General features: G+C 42.2%; 1 protein-coding gene across 1 annotated transcript in view; it reads left to right on the top strand.

Moving 5' to 3' along the window:
* LOC139266885 (3',5'-cyclic-AMP phosphodiesterase 7B-like) overlaps positions 1–21,854 on the top strand; it is a 258,407-nt gene that overhangs the window by 58,479 nt on the left and 178,074 nt on the right. The window contains exon 2 of the mRNA XM_070884501.1: positions 9,212–9,272. Within this exon, the coding sequence (XP_070740602.1) occupies positions 9,212–9,272 (61 nt within the window). The remainder of the gene's footprint in view (positions 1–9,211; positions 9,273–21,854) is intronic.

Here is a 21,854-nt window from a genome sequence, read left to right as displayed (position 1 = left end):
TCCTCATCGCCAAATGTGATATATTCACAGAGCACAAGCACACACAGCTTCCTAACATGGCAGACAACTCTCTCGGAAGCCTCCGGAAATCTGTCTGGTTCTGTTTAATGATTAACTCTGCAATTTCAGTACACAATACGTCCATATCCATAGTGTGGCGCTACAAACAATTCAAGCTTACAGACATTACACTCTTGAAGTGCTGTAAGCTGCAGATCTACAGACCAAGAGCTGGAAAATGGAATTAGGCGGGATAGCTTTTTTTGGCCGGCACAGACATGATGGGCCAAATGGCCTCCTGCTATGCTGTAAATTTCTGTGATTTTATGTAAGGGGCCTGGAGAGCTCCCATGGAATTTTACAAACTTCATGAATAAAAGACTGCATGCCTTTGATGAGAGATTTCTTAACCCGATGTCTTTAGGATATTATTAGTACGATATGTTATTTAAACTATTGTAGTCTTTGTTCAAGTGAAAATAAATTTTATTTTTTTTAAAGTATAGATATATATAATTGGGCCGAAAATTGCAGCTTGCCGGGTGTGTATGAAGTGCTCAATATTCTCCGGATGTGGGTGTTATTGGCAAGGCCATCATTTACTGCTTATCCCTTGTTGCCCTGAGAAGATGGTAGTGGGGCCTTCTTCTTTACCACTGCAGATAGCGGTTTGATACAACCGAGTGGCTTGTAAGGCCATTTCAAAATAGCGACTAAGAATCAACTATGCTGATGTTGACCAATAAAGTTGTAATTGTTCCCTGTGACTTTGCTGCATATCATTGCATTGTAATTGATGTATTTTGGATTTAAATTGTATCTTGGAATAAAATGGTAACAAATGCATTAATATGAAGTTCCTCTGTTAATTTATGCAAGGTGTTACTTGCCAATAGGGTTAATGCCTTTGTTAATATAGCAGGCAAGGAAAATTCATATGAAAGTGTTGATTGATTTATTCACCTACCTGTAATGTCGCTATACCTAACTGTGCTACTTTTGTAATTTTCAAAAGTAGAACATATAACTGAGAACTTTGAGGGAGCAGTTCATCCCATTTCCAAGAAAGACCTTCACACTTAACCTGGGGATTATGACATTTTGCCATGAGCATGAATAAAATCTCCAACCTCAAAATTGCAATCAGGACCAAAGCAGAATCTCAGCAGCTTTCTGAATCAGGCACCAGGAAATGGGGTGGAACCCAGTTCCACCGGGACTCTGATTTCCGTCCTGTTATTTTGTGGGAGTGGGGCAGTGTAAAGGAAAATCAGCTGAGATGTATAATGAGTGGCCAATTTGCTTCAGTCAGTTTTCTGCCTCCACCAAAATGTTGCAATATGTTTGTGGACTGGTGGGAAGGTGGGTGGGGGAAGGAAGAAGAAAAAAAAGACTGCCTTGCATACTTCACAGTATGTATATTTAAATAAAGTAAATGGGAGTGATTTCATAACATGTAAGCAACTTTATTATTATTCTTTCCTTTGAAACTTGGCAGGCATGTTGGCGTTGTTTGAAAATCATGGTAATGCTGTTTCAGCGGTCCTAATTTCAAAGACGTTAACACTTCAAAGAGTACTTTGCATCATAAATCTTCAAGGTGTTATGTGACCTTCCACCCACCACCTTACTTCACAGTGTTCTTTCAAATTAATGTTTGATCAACAATTAACCTCAAATAGAAATGCCAAAGATTTGAAAAGGCCTTCATTTTTTGCTATTAAAAATTTTTTATAAAATTGCACCTTATGAGGAGACAAAAATTATAAAATTGTATCTTTATGAGAACAAATCTACTTTTGGCAGGGAGTCTGCATCATAATATTGATAAAGCATTAAAGATTCACCCTCTTCATTAAACTGCTTGCAAACTTTTATTGTGCATCACAATGACATTATATAAACATGATGTCATGAATTATTTCAGTGATACTTGCATCATTATATTGCATGTCCAATAACATTTTCTACACTTTATAGTACAGACAATGCCACTTTAACTGTAAAAAGAATAAAGTGTTAATGCAGTTCACTTTGCAGAAATGCATGCTGCAATTTCTCTCATTTTGAAGTCTGTTATCATTATAATTCGTGCATGTGTGCATGTTTTGAAGACATTGTACAAGAATTGACATTCTGTTGTGCATAGATATGGTAGACGACTACTGCTTTTTAGCAGCCATTTTCAGCAATCTTTTCCCAAGGTGGGATACAGATGGAGGAATCAAAACGGTTGCATATCCTTTAAGCACACAGCCAAGCAGGTGATGGGTGGAACCCAAGAATGTGCATCTTCTCATATGACAGACCAAGGTTCCAATACTTTTCTTTTATATTACACACAGCTAAAGCCAAGAGTAAAGGAAAGCAGTATTTGTTTAGTGAAAGTTTACATAGAGCTTTGTTCTGTTAAGAAAATGAGGTGGTAGAATAGCTCCCAATCCTGCATTCCTGTTTTCTACCTCCTCTCAAAGATACACAGACTAAACTGTCCCAGTAAACTGTTTCAGCTTGCTTCTGTTTCCTCTTATCACAGCTCCATTCTGTTCCTCCTTATCCGCTCTCTACACACCTACATCTGTATATCTTTACATTCTCCAGCCCCATTTGGCTCCTTTTCACTATGAATGTTCACAACTTGGATTATTTTCATGGCCACTCGCCACTCCCAACTCCCCAGATCTTCCAGTGTGTCTACCTTACTCTCAACATTAAGGTAATCTTTCAATGACGTGCCCACAATAACAAATCAGAAAATCCTGTCTTTCAATTACGTTTAGCTACTGGACTTACCCTGTGTCTTCAAAGGATCTTACTTGTCTTTGTTAAACAAATAGGGCATCACACCTGCAGAATCAAAAAAAAGTACAGATGCTGTATGTCTGAAACATATAAAGAAAATGCTAGAAACACTTGGCAGATCAGCATGTGTGTAGAGAACATCAACATTTTAGGTGTAGTTCTGATGAAGGGTCTACATCTGAAACGTCAACTTGTTTCTTCCCTCCATAGCTGCTGACTGACATGCTGAGCGTTTCCAGCATTTTCAGTTTTTGTATCAAATCTTCATGCCTTGTTTGAAATTTTAAAACTTTAAGCAAATTAATTTAACAAAAGATGAACCAGCAAATAAGTAAATCATATAATTATATATTTACAGTAAAACATGTATTAACTAACTTTTCATTGGCAAAATAATTTATAGAAAGCAACTCTTAAGAAATAAGCTAATTCTTTAAAAGTAATTTCCAAATTCACAAAAGGATTGTATTTCTGCCAGGGTGCTACTGATCATCCCCTGTAACTTCAGCAGAAGACCTGCGGAAACCCCAGAGCAACTCAGCATTTCTTATTACTGTGGGAGCCCATTAAACAACTTCTTGGAAGTTTCAAATAGTTTTGCTTTCTTTTAAGGAGATTCAGACTGAGTGGTTTTTTCTTTCAATAAAACTCTTAAGTTGTCTCTTGATTTTAAAAAAAAATAAGACCTCACTTTATATCCTGAAAAAGAAGTTTGAATGACTGTTCAAACTTTTTAAAAAGTCATGCACAAACAGCTAATCACACAGCTTTGTTTAAGTTTGAATAATTTCTCTCCTGCCTGCAACTGATGAAAATGTCAACATTGAATAGGCTTGGTAACTGCAATCCATTTATAAACTACTTGGGGTAGATATATGGTACTGTAAGTATCCGAGGGAGATTCATATTGGTTGTGTGAATGTCAACTTGCTCAACCCCCCTGAGATATCTGCGCTCCTCTAATTCTGCCCTCTTGAGCATCCCCTCTTATAATCGCTCAACCATCGGTGGCTGTGCCTTCAGCTGCCTAGGCCCTAAGCTCTCGAACTCCCTTCCGAAACCTGTGCGCCTCTCTGCCTCGCTTTCCTCTTTTAAGACCCACCTTAAAACTGACCTCTTTGATCCGCCATAATTTCTTGTTTCAAATTTTTGTCTTATAACACTCCTGTGAAGTGCCTTGGGACGTTTTACTACCTTAAAATCGCTCTATAAATACAAGTTGTTTTGTGATGACTTAATTGATATGGAATAAGTAAATACAATGGGGCCAAACTTCAGTAGCGCAAGAAAGCTGGCGCACCTCCGATTTAAAAAAAAAAAAAAAATGTTCTTACTGCAGGGATCCATGATGCGGTCGTATGATCGATTTTCAGGACTTTTAAATTTTTCAAAGTCCCAAAGGAAATCGGTCATTGTGGGGGTAGGAGATAGACAGGAAGTCAGGCTGAGAGGCTGGAATAGGGGTAACGTCACAGCACGTGTGCATCACCACGCGCTCTCCCCTCCGTTAAAGGGGAGAGAATCGGGCATTTTAAATCTTTGGCCACTAGGCCACCAGGGAGTGTTTCGGCCGGGCCAGCAGCCTGGCACTCAAGAGGGGTGCAGGCTGCCCGTTGGCAGCCCAGCCGAACCCCATGGGCACGATCTTGCTGGTTGATCGGGAAGTTGGCCGGCAAACATAAATACATGGCGGCCGCGGCAGTGGGCCCTCCCCTTGAAGGACCGCTGTGCTGCCTGGCCGCACACACTCCGGATAAGGTGCACCGACCGAGAAAGCTGTTGGGGACACCGCACGGTGGGGCTCCGATTTTTCGACCTGAATTTCGGTCGGTGCATTTTTAAGGAGGGGAAAGTGGTGATCAGCATCGGGTGGTATCTGGTCCAGGCCGAAAAATTCCCGACCTGAATTTGGGTCAGATTGGTCAGTTGAACACAAAGCGGCGATCACAGGATTCCGACGCATGGCCCGCGCAAACGGACAGTAATAGGGTTTTTTTGAGACCATGAATTTCGGCCCAATCACTTTAGCAATAGTGCAGAGAATAAGCAAAATGGTATTACCCGCTCCTCATGGGTAGAGATGTAACCTCTTCCTCTTTCTGGTGTTCTTCCTTTGTGGCGGCCCGGAGCAGCATGGAGGCATGCCACTTCAGGAAGCAGCATGAGCTGGTGAAGGAGGGCGACGATTTGGAGAAGGGCGACTGGATTGGACATCATCAAAATCAAGGTCGCTGATTGGAGCGTGGGCAGCTACAGCAGGAGAGGCAGCAGAGGAGCGGCGAGGTCCGGGCGAAGGTTGTAGAGCGACGTGATCGGGGCCCAGGAGAGGCGAGAGTTCGAGACCCAGAAGAGGCGAGGGCCCAGGGGCAGCACGGGCCAGCCCACACTGTGGTATGTGTGCGCACTAGGTCCGTGCAGCAGAGCTGGTCTCCAGTCATCTTGGTTTCTCCTTGCCACTGGACCAAGACCTAGCTCTGTCCAGTCCCTGTGGTGGCTGGTGTGCAATGGCCACCACACGTTAAAAAAAATCCACGCACAGGCATCTTCCACCCTTCAATATGTAGTTCGGGACCTGGAATGTCAAGTCCTTCATTGAAACACCTGTGAACTCATCCCTTTTTGGTGTATTAATAATTCATTTTAATAGTGTGAAAGCAAGTCATCCTTGATACGAGTGACCACCGAAGAAGTTCTTCCTTCGATTCTCTAGAATGAGTTCTATCTTTCTCTCAGTTTATATCCCGTCTTCTTTTTTGCCATGTCATTTGACCACCCTGTGGTCCAGGTTCAGTTAGTCCACTATCACATCTTTCTTGTATTGTTCACTTTACTTTGAATGCAAACCCATTTAATTAATATGGAAGCTCATTTTTGGGTTGTGTAAAGATCATAATCTCACCCAGCTGCCTTTACTTCCCTTGATCAAGAGCCCTCATGCTGTGATAAAATGGTCAGCAGCCCATACAATGTGATCAAATGGTCCTCATATCAGTACCTCACACAATATGATCAAACCGGTTTTAGTTTACTGTTGGATCACCTGAATTTTATTCTAGCTAATGTATCACCTGAAACTTAATAACCCCATATTTGAATTCTACCATTACCATCCTGCCTGCTTTAAGCTAATACTTTGAAATATAATTCTGCCATTATCCTGCTTCCTTACAGACCCTCTGGCTGCTATTTCGCCACATGCGGCAAGTTGAGTGCGGCCGGGGTTGGTGGCGTTGTGGTAAAGCCGCTCCTGACTTGAGCCCGCCCTCTCTCCTGAATTTTCCGATGATTGTGCTTATTAAGCCTGCCCTGCGGACTTCTCGGCCAATTAACAGGAAGTGGGTCTGGGGATGTAATTTAATGACGTGTCATCAGCCGGTTTCCTTAAAGATATCATGCTTACAATGATTTTGACAGTTCTTCTGTCAGTGTTCTACAGCATTGAGGTGTTGCAAAAATTGACAATGACTGTACAGAGGTGCACAGCTGCACCTAGGCTCTCCCATGACCCTCCAGATGTTTATGGTGGAAGTCACAGCATGCAGGGAGGTCTTCTTGAGTGGAAAGGACCTCCCCAGGACACCAACACAGCCTGGTTGCACATTGCACAGGAGGGCACAAGCAGAGATGTCGTTACGAGGGCAAGGCTGCAGTGGCACAAACTTTTCAATGATCAGTAGATCAGGAAACGTTACTGCAAAGCCACACTCAATCTCATCCTGCTGCGCCACTCATCACAATCCTCATCACTCTGCATTCCCTACTCTACCCCTGCACATCCTTACTCACACCAACTTACCTTCACCCATTCCTCTATCTACATGATCAGTTCCCCATCTCATTAGCCACCCCTCACACTTACCTTCATCCTTGTCCAATCATACCAACTAACAACTCACAAGGGTAGGCACTTCGGTCCTTTAGCCAATGTTTATGTTGCTGTGTTGCCAAACATTGAAATCTTTATTTTCAGCACTTTATGTTCTTGGACAGATTTGTGGGCACCTTTGGAAATGGTTTAGTGAATTATAATGAATGGTGGGACACAGGGGTACCCCCCACAATGATGATGAGCGTGAAAGGAATAAGTTGGACATTGCAGGGATGCTTTATGGAGCTAGTGTGGGGTGGTGCCAACCTGGTGCAACATGTGGCAGTCAGGGTGTACAGCATCATGTGAAGTAAATGTGGCCATGATGAAGCCATCCCGGGCCTCCCACGCAGCAATGTAGTCAGGTGCTGATGGCCTGTGTCCGGTGCAGCATCAGGTGATTGTGGAGAAGGTTGGTGTTGCTGTTGGTGATGCTGGTGTGTTCATTGATGTTGGTGTTGGGGCTGATCATCATGGGATTCTGAGGAATAAGGTGAGATTTTGTCAAGGTCACCAATGCTGCTGGAATAGATGGCAGGTGAGGTTGAAATGACAGAAGCGATCTGTCAATGGTGAGAGAGGTTGCTCCAAGGAGATGACAGTGAATAGAGAGTTCACTGCAAACAACTTCCAACCTACATACAGCTCAAAAGTTTCTTCCAAATCCTGAAGGCATTGGAAAGTGAACAGCTATGAAATGGTAGCTTTTATACCACTTCTGCAGTTGTCAACTTGTCAAAGCAATTAAGAGTCACTGAGAACCTGACTCCACTTACCTGGTGTGTTCCCCGAGGGACATCAAATCCTTCAAAAAGTTGGTAAAATTGTAAGTGCCTGGTTTTAATTCTCTTAAATAGCACTAAACTACCTGTTAAGTACCTTAATGAAATAGCCCGCCGCTGGTGTCAGGTCCGTACAGACATAACGGGTCAGAAACTCACACGGAGGCGGGTTTAGAGCGGGACTCACTGTCAATCAGGGTCATTTTGACAGCGGGCCTGCCGCCAAACCCGCACTCGCAGGGTTGGTAGATTCCGGCCATTAAGTGAATTCTAAACATTAATCCAATTCTGGTTTCAGATATTATTTTTGACCTAGCCTCATTTTGTTTTTGTTTATAATCCCATTCTTTCAGATACATTTTTTTCATTAAAATAAGCAAAACTGCGAAAGGAGATGTGAGTGAGATGTTTTTGAGGAAGGAAGTTATAAGATGTATATTGTATTTTCACTACTCTGGTTGTAGGTAACTCATTTTCAGTTTTATCAATTCAAGTGTTTACAGGCACAGATTGTATTCCCATTAAGTAAAATATGTTTCCCATATAGCTATCTTTTTCATATCATTTCAATCTGGTCATCTTTCTGAATTTTCCTCATGGAGTGAGATCATCATGTTCATTAATTGGTTTGTGAAGATCAGTTTTGTGCGCAGCATACATGCCTACTTGCAAAATGTGCAAAAGTGGCAACAGTTTCCAAAAAGCTGACATAGCCCCAAAATGTTGATAATTCAAAATGTGCTGATTATAAGGCTTTGACATGTGAACACTGAAGATACATTGGGCCAGAAATTTGGAAATCCCCATTTTTGGGTGCACGGAGGGGTACATACTCTGTGCCAGAATGGTGAGGTCCGAGTCTCCCCAGATATTGTACTTAATTACAAAGGAGCTGATACAACATCAGAACCCACCAGCGAAGACCCAGTAGAAAATCATGGACATGGCAAGAATTATTTACTAGTAGTCTGTGAGAAACCCCTACTCTTCTTTGAAATAGTGCCATGGGATCTTTTACGTCCACCAGAGATGGAAGGTGGGGTCTCAATAATCTTGTCCTCATGATTTTACTCTGAAATACAGACCATGGCCCTGAATTTGTAGTCAGTATGAAGGCCTACTCACATGAGAAATCCATAAGTTGCATTTCAACCTTCATTAAGGAAAGCATTGAATCAGCAATGTAAATGAAAGACCACTTGAAGGGTCAAGTCTAATTTGTAACTTTTAATGATGCCCTAATTCATAAATCTTTTGTTCCGCAAAATAATCTGACTTTTTTTGCTTTCTGTTCCGAGGACAGTGACTTGTGTTGGCTATCCTCAGTTCTCTGGTGCTTCACCTAAATTGGCATGTGTGAACGTGAATTATGATATCAGTAGGGTAATGTGAAGTGCATCAGAACTGAGCCGAATCCCCTGCTCTTTCAACATCCAAATATGCATACTTTACAGTAGGGTGGGTTTCTGCATACCAATCATGAGTGCGAACATTAGCTGTTCTTTTCTTCCCCATTCGAGCCTGGGAAGGCTGACTTTTCAAGTCTGCTTGGTTCAGTACCATACCAGGTGGTTCCTGTACCCACAGAGCCTTTGTGGGGGAGTGGGGTGTTTTTTTTTTAAGTCTTTAATAATCAGAATTCTCTTTTTTCAATAACGTTGAAAAAATTAAGCTTGCGTTCTTTAAAAAAATACAAAGAGGATGGTATCCTTAGGTTAAAGATCTATACTATTGAGAAAAAATGTTTTTTTTCTTTCAGAGGTGTGGAGCTATCTCATTTGACAGTCCAGATCAGAATGCCCAATGTGTTCGCATGCTAGGTAAGACTCGTCCATTTTGAGAGGTATTTACAAGTTCAGTGTGCAGAACGGAAGACATTTAAAAATGTTTTATGTAGTGCTTTGTTCATTTTTTATAATTTTTCCGTTCTCGCCACCAATGTCTGTGTAGGTTTACTGATTATGTACTCTGGTCTGTCATCAGTCCCAGGTCTGTGTTCCATTATTGGCCACCACAGTCCTGTGCATAGAAGGGACAAACTAGCCAGCGTTCCTGCTCTTGATTGCTGTCTAGTGTTTATTCTTGGAAAGAGTGTGTGTGTGTGTCTGTGTCTGATAAGGATAGATTTGGACTTGGCTGTGAGGTCAGAAGTGCAAGTCCCACTATGGTACATTCTGAAGCTGAATTTAAAAAAATCTTGTGCTAGCTCCAGAAAAATACCATGAATTTCTGTCGGATTATTGTAAAACCCCAACTAGTTCACTAAGATCCTGACACCCTTACCTGGTCTGGCCTACACTTAGCTCCATTTCCACAGGACTTTGTTGAGTTTTAATGATATCAGGACACCCAGGGATGAGCAATAAATGTTGCCTTGCTAGTGTCACCCACATCCCAAGAATAAAATGTAAAAATACATGGTGCGATGCTGGAATAGCCAATGGCTACTCACCGTGTACAAATTCATCAATGAAGATTAGTCACTTGGGTAAGGTACCAAAGGCCTGTTGATTCTAATGGAACCCTAACCAGCATCAGTGATGATTCGCAGAAATAAAGAAAATTGAAAAACAGCTTGATATTCTCACAATCACCACTGATGAATCACCTGCAATGGTTTCTCTTCCCACTCCCACATTGTTACCTCTGGTGTCCTCCAAGGATCTACCCTTAGCTCCCTCCAATTTCTCATCTGCATGCTGTCCCTCGGCAATTATCGTCTGAAAACACGCATCAGCTTCCACATGTACGCTGATAACACCCAACTCTACCTCACCACCACCTCTTTCGACCCCTCCACAGTTTCTAAATTGTCAGACTGCTTGTTCGACATCTAAGACTGGATGAGCATAAATTTCCTCCAATTAAATATTGGGAAGACCAAAGCCGTTGCCTTTGATCCCCGCCACAAACTCTGTTTCCTAGCTACTGACTCCATCCCTCTCCCTAGTAACTGTCTGAGGTGGAATCAGACTGTTTGCAACCATGGTGTCATAGTTTACCCCAGAATGAGCTTCTGACCACATTGCTGCGCCATCACTACGACAACCTATTTCCACCTCCGTAACATCGCCCGACTCCACCCCTGCCTCAGCTCATCTGCTGCTGAAACCCTCATCCATGCCTTTGTTACCTCTAGACTTGACTATTCCAATGTGCTCCTGGCTGGCCTCTCACATTCTACCCTATGAAAACTAGAGGTGATCCAAAACTCTGTTGCCCATGTCCTAACTCACACCAAGTCCCGTTCACACTTCACCCCTGTGCTAGCTGACCAACGTTGGTTCCCAGTTAAGCTATGCCTCAATTTTAAAATTCTCATCCTTGTTTCCCTCCATGGCCTCACTCCTCCCTATCCCTCGTGGATGCATTGGTTTTGATCTTTCAAAATTCCCTAGATTCTAGAACGGTCCCAACAGATTAGAAGGTAGCAAATATAACACCGCTATTCAAGAAAGGAGGGAGAGAGAAAACAGGAACTACAAGCCAGTTAGCCTGACATCAGTCATCGGGAAAATGCTGGAATCCATTGTTAAGGAAGTGGTATCAGGGCACTTAGAAAATCATTACATGATTAGGCAGAGTCAACATGGTTTTATGAAAGGGAAATCGTGTTTGACAAATTTATTAGAACTTTTTGAGGATGTAACTAGCAGGGTAGATAAAGGGGAACCAGTGGATATAGTATATTTGGATTTCCAAAAGGCATTCGATAAGGTTATTACACAAGATAAGGGCTCATGGGATTGGAGGTAATGTATTAACATGGATAGAGGATTAGTTAACAGATTGAAAACTGAGAGTAGAGATAAACGGGTCTTTTTCAGGTTGGGAGGCTGTAACTAGTAGGGTGCCATGAGGATCATTGCTGGGGCCTCAGCTATTTACAATCTATTAATGACCTAGATGAAGGGTGTAATGTATCCAAGTTTGCTGATGATACAAAGCTAGGTGGGACAGTAAGTTGTGAGGAGAACACAAAATGTCTGCAAAGGGATATAGATAGACTAAGTGAGTGGGCAGTAAGGTGGCAGATGGAGTATAATGTAGGGAAATGTGAGGTTATTCACTTTGGTAGGAAAAATAGAAAAATAGAATATTTTTTAAATGGGTGAGAAACTTTTAAATATTGGTGTTCAGAGAGATTTGGGTATCCATGTGTAAGAAACACAGAAAGCTAGCATGCAGGTACAGCAAGAAATAAGGAAGGAAAATGGCATGTTGTCCTTTATTGCAAGGGAGTTGGAGTATAAGAGTAAGGAAGTCTTGCTACAATTGTACAAGGTTTTGGTGAGACCACACCTGGAGTACTGTGTACAGTTTTGGTCTCCTTATCTCAGGAAGGATATACTTGCCTTGGAGGCTGAGCAACAACGGTTCAAGAGATTCATTCCTGGGATGAGAGGGCTGTCTTATGATGAGATCGTGTGTAGAATGGGCCTATACTCTGGAGCTTAGAAAAATGAGAGGTGATCTCATTGAAACATACAAGATTCTGAAGGGGATTGACAGAGTAGATGCTGAGAGGTTGTTTCCCCTGGCTGGAGAGTCTAGAACTAGGGGGCACAGTCTCAAGATAATGGGTAGGCCATTTAAGACAGAGATGAGGAGGAATTTCTTCACTCAGGGTTGTGAATCTTTGGAATTCTCTACTCCAGAGGGCTGTGGATGCTGAGTCTCTGATAGACAAATTTTTGGAGTCTAGGGGAATCAAGAGATATGGAGATCGGGCAGGAAAGTGGAGCTGAGTTCGATGATCATCCATGATCTTATTAAATGGCGGAGCAGGCTCGAGGCTCCATATGGCCTACTTCTGCTCCTATTTGTTATGTTATGTTCTTAGTTCTTATCTCTATAATCTCCTCCAGCTCCACAACCTTCCGAGATTTCTGCACTCCTCTATTCTGCCCTCTTGAGTATCCTTGATTTTAATCGCTCAACTATCGGTGGCCGTGCCTTCAGCGGTCAAGGCCCTAAGCTCTGGAATTCCCTCCCTAAACCTCTCTGCCACTCTTTCCTCCTTTAAGACGCTCCTTAAAACCTACCTCTTTGACCTGCCCTAATATCGCCTTGTGTCTCAGTGTCAAATTTTGTTTTTTAACGCTCCTGTGAAGTGCCTTGGGATGTTTTAAAGGCACTATATAAATACATGTTGTTGTTGTTTGAACCACAAATATGTATTATTCATCACAGGAGATAAGTTAGTACTGTAGCACAGGAGGAAGATTATATAATTGAACCCTTTATCCCTAAGAAAGCAACAAAAGCTTGTGGTGTTAGTTCCCATGTTCAAAATAAACCGAGAAAGCCATATGTGAAATTCCGCATAATTTTCATCACAACCATTATCTCTTACCTAGATTTTACAAAAGTAAGTTAGAGGCTGTGGCTCCGAAAGTAATGCAGCCATTACTTTTCTGGATACTCTTAGATTGATTAAGAATTGTTTGTGATGAATGTTTATCTGGACCTTTGTCCACTGAACTCCTTATGCAGAGAAAGCTAAGAGGAACATAGAACATAGATGTGATACAGGTTTTTAAAATCATAAAGGGTTTAGATAGAGTAAATAAAGAGAAACTATTTCCAGTGGCTGAAGGGTTGATAATGAGAGGACACAGATTTAAGGTGATTGGCAAAAGAACCAGAGATGACATGAGGAAAAACCTTTTTACTCAATAAGTGGTTAGGATTTGGAATACAATGCCTGATAGGGTGGTGGATACAAATTCATAGTAGCCTTCAAAAGGGAATTAGATACATACGTGAAGGAGAAAGAATTGCAGGGATATGGGGAAAGGACAGGGGAGTGGGACTAACTAGATTACTCTTCGAAAGAGCTGGCGCAGACTCAATGGGCTGAATGGCATACTTTTGTGCTGTACTGTTCTATAATTCTGTGTAATGAGGCATACAAAAATGCAATTTCCAAATGTTGTCCTGTGTTATGATAGTCTAATACAGATGTATCAAGATTCCAGAAATGAGCTGTGACAATCTCAAGCAATCGTACTATTATTTACTAAAATGTTCAGTTGAGATTCCGTTTGCTTTACTATCTTGAATTAATATTTTTGTGATGGGTTTCAGTTGTTGGACCTGGACTACACAAACTTAGTGCAACAGAGCAAAAGCTGCAAGTTTCAGTTTGTAAGAGATGCCGTGTGTTTACTTGATACTGTCATCCAGGCAAAATGCTCAAAACATAACAACTTGGTCATTCCAGCCACAGAGAGGATTTCTCTTGTTTTAGTTAAGGTACCATGTCCACCTGTGTTGAGATGACTGATGTACTCTTCTGAAATGCTTAGCCATTTGCTGATAATTGCAAAAAAAATGATCACAAAAAGAGCCTATGCAGCTGTTTCATTGCCAGTGTTGGTTTCTTCAGAGTGTTGGATTTAGTTAACTGTATACACATGGGGGAAAATGGAGCCAATCCCTTGTTATACATCACCTATAAGGGCTTTCTTTCTCTCAATATGCAATTGGTCTGCAATGCCTCTGCCTCCTTGAAGTTTTTTTGATACTGAACTGTTTTTGACTTCTTACCATATCCTTTTTGTTTGTGATGATTATGTCATATTATTGCCATGTCGTCCGCATGCCCGACACGAGACTCCCTAAGCAAGCGCTCTACTCGGAACTCCTACATGGCAAGCGAGTCCCAGGTGGACAGAGGAAACGCTTCCAAGGACACCCTCGAAGCCTCCTTGATAAAGTGCAACATCCCCACTGGCATCTGGGAATCACTGGTCCAAGATCATCCAAAATGGAGGAAGAGCATCCGGGAGGGCGCTGAGCACCTTGAGTCTCGTCGCCGAGAGCATGCAGAAATCAAGCACAGACAACGGAAGGAGCGTGTGGCAACCCAGGCTCCCCACCCACCCTTTCCTTCAACCACTATCTGCCCCACCTGTGACAGAGACTGTAATTCCCATATTGGACTGTACAGCCACCTGAGAACTCACTTTTAGAGTGGAAGCAAGTCTTCCTCGATTTCGAGGGACTGCCTATGATGATGATGGTATTATTGCGTAATTCCTCCCTGGCACCTCTCCTGCTGTGTGGATTGGGGGAAATGAAACCGTGTCAAATGTAGCCTCCCTGCCTGGTCCTTGAAATGGGATTTTCTGGACCATGGCTTAAAGTTTTCTGATCAGCTCTTGTCAGCATAATCCTGCCATGATTAGTGACTTCAATATTCCATATCCATCCAATGATAGATTTTGTAGAGCTGTTTGACAAGCTGCAGAGGAAGCCCATTTCTTCATCCTGTAGCAGAGAAGTGGAGTGATGAGAATAGCCAACTCCATAACAAAGTCAACTATGTACAATATTGGTGAGATGTAGCTGAGCTGGCAGTTTACAAAATTATTGCTGATAAAATAACAGCGCCACTGCTAGTACATGAGCTACTTAAGCCATATTTGTCCCAGAAACACAGTATTCCAGGTGTGGTCTCACCAAAACCCTATATAATTGCAGCAAGACTTCGTAACTCTCATATACCAACACCCTTGCAATAAAGGCTAATATACCATCCTTTTGCAGCCTCTTTGCGTCCTCCTCACAGCTTACTTTCCCATTTAGCTTTGTAGGCAAACTTGGATATATTACACTCGGTCCCCTCATCATTGATATAGATTGTAAGTAGCTGAGGCCCAAGCGCTGATCCTTGTGGCACTCCACTTGTTACACCCTGAAATCCTGAAAATGACCCGTTTATTCCTACTCTCTGTGTTCTGTCCATTAACCAATCCTCAATCCGCGCTAATATATTACCTCAATCCCATAAACCCTAATCTTGTGTTACAATCTTATCGAATGCCTTCTGAAAATCCAAATATACTACATCCACTGGTTCCAACTTATCTACCCTGCTAGTTATATCCTCAAAAACTCTAATAGATTTGTCAAACATGATTTCACTTTCATAAAATTGTGCTGACTATGCCTAATCTTTGAGAAGTTCTTTGACGATGTAATGAGCAGGGTGGATAAAGGGGAACCAGTAGATGTCATGTATTTGGATTTCCAGAAAGCATTCGATAAGGTGCCACATAAAAGGTTACTGTACAAGATAAGAGCTCACGGGGTTGGGGGTAATATATGAGCATGGATAGAAGATTGTCTAACTTACAGAAAACAGTGTCGGGATAAATGGGTCATTTTTTGGTTGGTAAACTGTAACCAGTGGGGTGCCACAGGGATCGGTGCTGGGGCCTCAACTATTTACAATCTATATTAATGACTTGGATGAAGGGACCGAGTGTAATGTAGCCAAATTTGCTGATGATACAAACATAGGTGGAAAAGCAAGTTGTGAGGAGGATGCAAAGAATCTGCAAAGGGATAGAGATGGATTAAGTGAGTGGGCAAAAATTTGGCAGATGGAGTACGATGTGGGAAAATGTGAGATTATCCACTTTGGTAGGAAAAATAAAAAAGCAAATTATTATTTAAATGGAGAGAGATTACAAAATGCTGTGGTACAGAGGGATCTGGGGGTCCTTGTACATGAAACACAAAAAGTGAGTATGCAGGTACAGCAAGTAATTAGGAAGGCAAATGGAATGTTGGCCTTTATTGCAAGGGGGATGGAGTATAAAAGTAGGGAAGTCCTGCTACAACTGCACAGGGCTTTGGTGAGACCACACCTGGAGTACTGTGTGTATTTTGTTCTCCTTATTTAAGGAGGGGTATGCTTGCATTGGAGGCAGTTCAGAGAAGGTTCATGAGGTTGATTCCTGAGATGAAGGGGTTGTCTTATGAAGAAAGGTTGAGCAAGTTGGGCCTATACTCATTGGAGTTTAGAAGAATGAGAGATGATCTTATTGAAACACATAAGATTCTGAGGGGACTTGACAGGGTAGATGCAGAGAGGATGTTTCCTCTCGTGGGGGAATATAGAACTAGGGGGCATAGTTTAAGAATAAGGGGCCGCCCGCTTAAAACTGAAATGAGGAGGAATTTCTTCTCTCACAGGGTCGTGAATCTTTGGAATTCTCTACCCGTGAGAGCTGTGGAGGCTGCATCATTGAATATATTTAAGATGGAGATAGAGAGATGTTTGAATGCTAGGGAGTCAAGGGTTATGAGGAGCAGGCAGGGAAGTGGAATTGAGGCCAAGATCAGATCAGCCATGATCTTATTGAATGGCGGAGCAGGCTCGAGGGTCCAAGTGGCCTACTCCTGAACCTATTTCTTATATTCATGTTCTAATCATACTGTGATTTTCTAAGTGCCCTGTTACGGCGCCCTTAAGAATAAAATCTAGCATTTTCCCTACTGCTGATATCAGGTTAACTGATCTATAGTTCCCTGTTTTCTCTCTCCATCCTTTCTTGCACAGCAGGGTTACATTTGTGACCTTTCAATCCACGGGGTCTGTTCTAGAATCTAGGGAATTATAGAAGATCAAAACCAATGCATCCACTATCCCTGCAGCCATCTCTTTGAAAACCTTAGATGTATGCCATCAGGTCCAGGTATTTGTCAGCTTTTAGTCCTGTAAACTTTCCCAGTACATTTTCTTCACTAATATTAATTACTTTAAGTTCCGCACTCTCATTAGACCCTTGGTCCCCCACAATTTACAGTATGTTCTTTGTTTAACTTCGCTGTCATTTTTTTATTCCCCATTATAATTTCTCCTGTCGCTGTCTCTAAGGGACCTACGTATACGTTTGCTGACTCTTACAATCTGTTTTTATATTTCTTGGTAGTTTACTCTCATTCTATTTTCTCCCTCTATCAATTTCTTGGTCATCCTTTGCTGATTTTTAAAATCCTCACAATCCTCAGGCTTAGTTCTCTTTTTGACAACATTGTAAGCCTCCTTTAATCTAATACTATCCTTAACATCTCTAATTAGCCATGGTTGTACCACTTTTCCAGTGGAATTTTAATTTCTCAAGGGAATATATATTCATTGAGAATTATGAATTATTTCTTTAAATGTTTGCCATTGCTTATCTGTCGTCAATTCTTTTAATCTAATTTCCCAATCTACTTTATCCAACTCACCCCCTCGTACCTCCGTAATTGGCTTTGTTTAACTTTAAGACCCTGCTTTTGGACTTAACTATATCTATCATCTTGCCCAGAGGATTCTTTGCTATAAGATTACTAATTAACCTTGTCTCATTACAATACTAGATCTAAAATAGCCTGTTCCCTAGCTGGTTCCTCGACATATTGTTCTAGAAAACTGTCTTGAATGCATTCCTTGAACTCGTCCTCCAAGGTACTTTTGAAAATATGGTTTGTCCAGTCTAGATGAAGAATAAAGCCCCCCATGATTATTGCATTACTCTTGATACATGCTCCTCTAATTTCCTGATTTTCTGGGCTAATATCCATTCTCACTACTGTAGTAGTTTCTTTTCACGCTCCACACCACCTCCAAAGTCCCCCAAGGATCTATCTTGGCCCTCGCTTCTTTTTCATGTAGCCCCTTGGTGACATCACCTGCAAACACCAGGCCAGCTTCCACGTGGATGCTGATGACACCTAGTTCTCCCTGTACATCACCTCACTTGACCCCTAGATTGTCAGTCTGCTCTCAGACTATTCATCCGGCATTATGTCTTGAAAGAGTCACCACTTCCACCAGCTTAACATCGGGAGGAGCAAAGTCCCTTAGCCCCTGCCACATACTCTGCTCCCTTGCCACCGATTCCTTCCTCCTCCCTGGCTACTGTCTCGCATTCAACCAAATCGTTTGCAACCTTCTATTCTATTCAGCCCTAAGTTCAGTTCAGATCTCTATCCTGAAGGCCTTTTACTTTCACCTCTGCAATATTGTCCGCTCCTGCCCCTACCTCTACTCCTTTGATGCTGAAATCTTATACATGGGTTCACCTCCAGACTTGACAATGCCAATTATCTCCTTGCTCCATCCCATTCTCCATCCTCCATAAACCCCACACTCATCCTGTTCAGTAAGTCCTGTATGCCCACTATCCCACCTTTACTGACATGTATGAGGTCCCTGTTCCCCATATCATCCCCCATATATCCACCATGAATTTCCTGAAAACTTGCACCGAAATATGGCCTAATGCCAATTTTCGGCGCAAAAAAGAGAACATTTGGGCATTGCATAAAAATGGACAAATTGCCTTGATTTTTTGGCCAATTTCGTGAAAACTCCACCAAAACCTAAACTATTCAATAACATACCACCCCCATGCGAAAGTGGAGCTCATGCGAATTTGATGAACTTCCTCAAATTCTGAATGGGCTGTAAATGTACTCACAAATTTTTAGGCGCACCAGATCCCAAAGAAAATATCGGGGGGGCTGGACAGAGTAGACAGAGAGAAATCATTCCCATTGGCAGAAGAGTCGAGAACCAGAAGACACAAATTTAAAGTGATTGCCAAAAGAAGCAAAGGTGACATAAGAAAAAACTTTTTTACGCAGCGAGTGGTTAGGATCTGGAATGCACTGCATGAAAGGATGATGGAGGCAGACTCAATCACTGCTTTCAAAAGTTGAATAAGTATCTGAAGAAAAAAAAATTGCAGGGCTAGGGGGAAAGGGCGGGGGAGTGGGACTAGCTAAAGTGCTCTTGCAGAGAGCCGACACGGGCTCGACGGGTTGAATGGCTTTCTTCCGTGCTGTTACCATTCTATGGGCTCAAAATTAGACCACTCCTTTTTTCGGCGCACTCACCGGAGATGTGCCGCTTTTCTACATTGAAAAGTGCTCCGAAAAAATAGCACCCCACTTTGGCCGCTGTCCGGCCTCTCCTGGGTCTTTGCGCATTGCGGCCAGTCGGGTCAGGGGTGGAGCCAGCGTCCTGCGCTGAAAACAGTGCCAGGACGTCTGCATGCACATGCGCATTGGAGTGTGTGCACATGCGCAGTAGTTCCTCGCCCCCAGCCTCTCAATGCACGTGCTGCAGCATGGGACCCGATCATCATCATACCGGCTGCTGGTGCGTCCGCTCCTATCCCAGGCCGAGTGGCCTACTGCACAGGCCGGCCCGTTGCCTTCCTGGGCTGAAGATGAAGGTAGGGTAGGACTTACTTCTATTTTTTATTTGGATATTTTGAAAAAATTATGTAAATATGTTTTGTCTCATGTGAATAATGGTGACCATTTGTCAAGCCTATTTTCCTGGTGTTATTGTGAAAGAAGAACATAAGTGATGGAGGAACACTGAGAGAATATCTTATTTATTGAAGTAGACTTTATTTAGATAATATGGGCTCAATTTTGGCCCAGTGTAATCATTGCAAACAAATAGTTGTTTAAATTAGTTGTGAGATTAGGGCAATTTAATTCAACTATCTTTTACTTCTTGTATTTTTGTAGTTTAACTTTCCATGAATGCTTCTGTTGTATAGTAAATTAACTTTGCAAAGTTTGTCATATGATGTCCTGTACAGCTGTTTGATCCTATTCACATTCTTTAGTCAGGCCATTAAGTCCTGCTGGCCTCCGATGTACCTACCTGCGCTGATTTCTTAGCTCTCCACAAGGGTTTTCACAAGTGGCCACATCTGCTGGCCTAAGTAGATTTGAAGTAACTATTAGCTGGCCAAAGTGGATAGTCAAGGGGCTATAGCGGGGGGAAGAACTTACACAACCACAATCACTAAGGAGGTGGTACTCAGTAAGATAATGGGACTAAAGGCAGATAAATACCCTGGACCTGATGGCTTGCATCCTAGGGTCTTAAGAGAAGTAGCGGCAGGGACATGCGTTGTAATTTCCAAAATTCCCTGGATTCTAGGGAGGTCCCAGTAGGTTGGAAAACTGCAAATGTAATGCCCCTATTTAAAAAAGGAGGCAGACAAAAAGCAGGAATCTATAGACCAGTTAGCCTAACATCTGTGGTTGGGAAAATCTTGGAGTCTATTATTAAAGAAGCAGGAGCAAGTCATTTGGAAAAGCAAAATTCGGTCATGCAGAGTCAGCATGGATTTATGAAGGGAAAGTCATGTTTGACAAATTTGCTAGAATTCTTTAAGGATGTAACGAACAGGGTGAATAAAGGGGAACCAGTGGATGTGGTGTATTTGGACTTCCAGAAGGCATTTGACAAGGTGCCACATAAAAGGTTACTGCACAAGATAAAAGTTCACAGGGTTGGGGGTAGTATATTAGCATGGATAGAGAATTGGCTAACTAACAGAAAACAGAGAGTAAGGATAAATGGTTCATTCTCGGGTTGACAAACACTAACCAGTGGGGTGCCACAGGGATCAGTGCTGGGACCCCAACTATTTACAATATATATTAACGATTTGGAGGAAGGGACTGAGTGTAATGTAGCCAAGTTTGCTGATGATACAAAGATGGGAGGAAAAGCAATGTGTGAGGAGGACACAAAAAATCTGCAAAAGGACATAGACAGGCTCAGTGGGCAAAAATTTGGCAGATGGAGTATAATGTTGGAAAGTGTGAGGTCATGCACTTTGCCAGGAAAAATCAAAGAGCAAGTTATTATTTAAATGGAGAAAGATTGAAAATTGCTGCAGTTCAGCGGGACCTGGGGTTACTTGTGCACGAAACACAAAAGGTTAGTATGCAGGTACAGCAAGTGGTCAGGAAGGCCAATGGAACCTGGCCACACCATGCAGTTTTGGTTTCCATATTTACGAAAGGATATACTTGCTTTGGAGGCAGTTCAAAGAAGGTTCACAAGGTTGATTCCAGAGATGAGGGGGTTGACTTATGAGGAAATGTTGAGTAGGTTGGGCCTCTACTCATTGGAGTTCAGAAGAATGAGAGGTGATCTTATCGAAACGTATAAGATTATGAGGGGGCTTGACAAGGTGGATGCAGAGAGGATGTTTTCACTGATAGGAGAGACGAGAATTAGAAGGCATAATCTTAGAATAAGGGGCCGTCCATTTAAAACTGAGATGAGGAGAAATTTCTTCTTTGAGGGTTGTGGTTCTGTGGAATTCGCTGCCTCAGAGAGCTGTGAAAGCTGAGACATTGAATAAATTTAAGACAGAAATAGACAGTTTCTTAAATGATAAGGGAATAAGGGGTTATGGAGACTGGGCAGGGAAGTGGACCTGAGTCCATGATCGGATCAGCCATGATCGTATTAAATGGCGGAGCAGGCTCGAAGGGCTGTATGGCCTACTCCTGCTCCTATTTCTTATATTCTTATGTTCTTAAATGGCCAAAACTGGCGTAGCTGGCTGGTAACACTCCCTTTTGAGAAAAACTAAACTAAACTAAAAAAATTGTAACTAACTCACTTACACTGGTGCAAATTGAATGTGAAAAATGGGGATTTTTAAGATACTCCAGAAAAATCAAGTTGCTCCAAAAAAAACGGAGCAACTCCTGGCCAATTTTGAGCCCTATGATTCTATACATCATATTCATTTTTAAGTCTCTTTATGCATGAATATTAAAGTTTGAAATCA

This window comes from Pristiophorus japonicus, chromosome 7 (genome assembly GCF_044704955.1).
Source record: "Pristiophorus japonicus isolate sPriJap1 chromosome 7, sPriJap1.hap1, whole genome shotgun sequence".
NCBI lineage: Eukaryota > Metazoa > Chordata > Chondrichthyes > Pristiophoridae > Pristiophorus > Pristiophorus japonicus.
The sequence above is the reverse complement of the archived record's forward strand: the minus strand, read 5'-3'. Positions and strand labels throughout refer to the sequence as shown.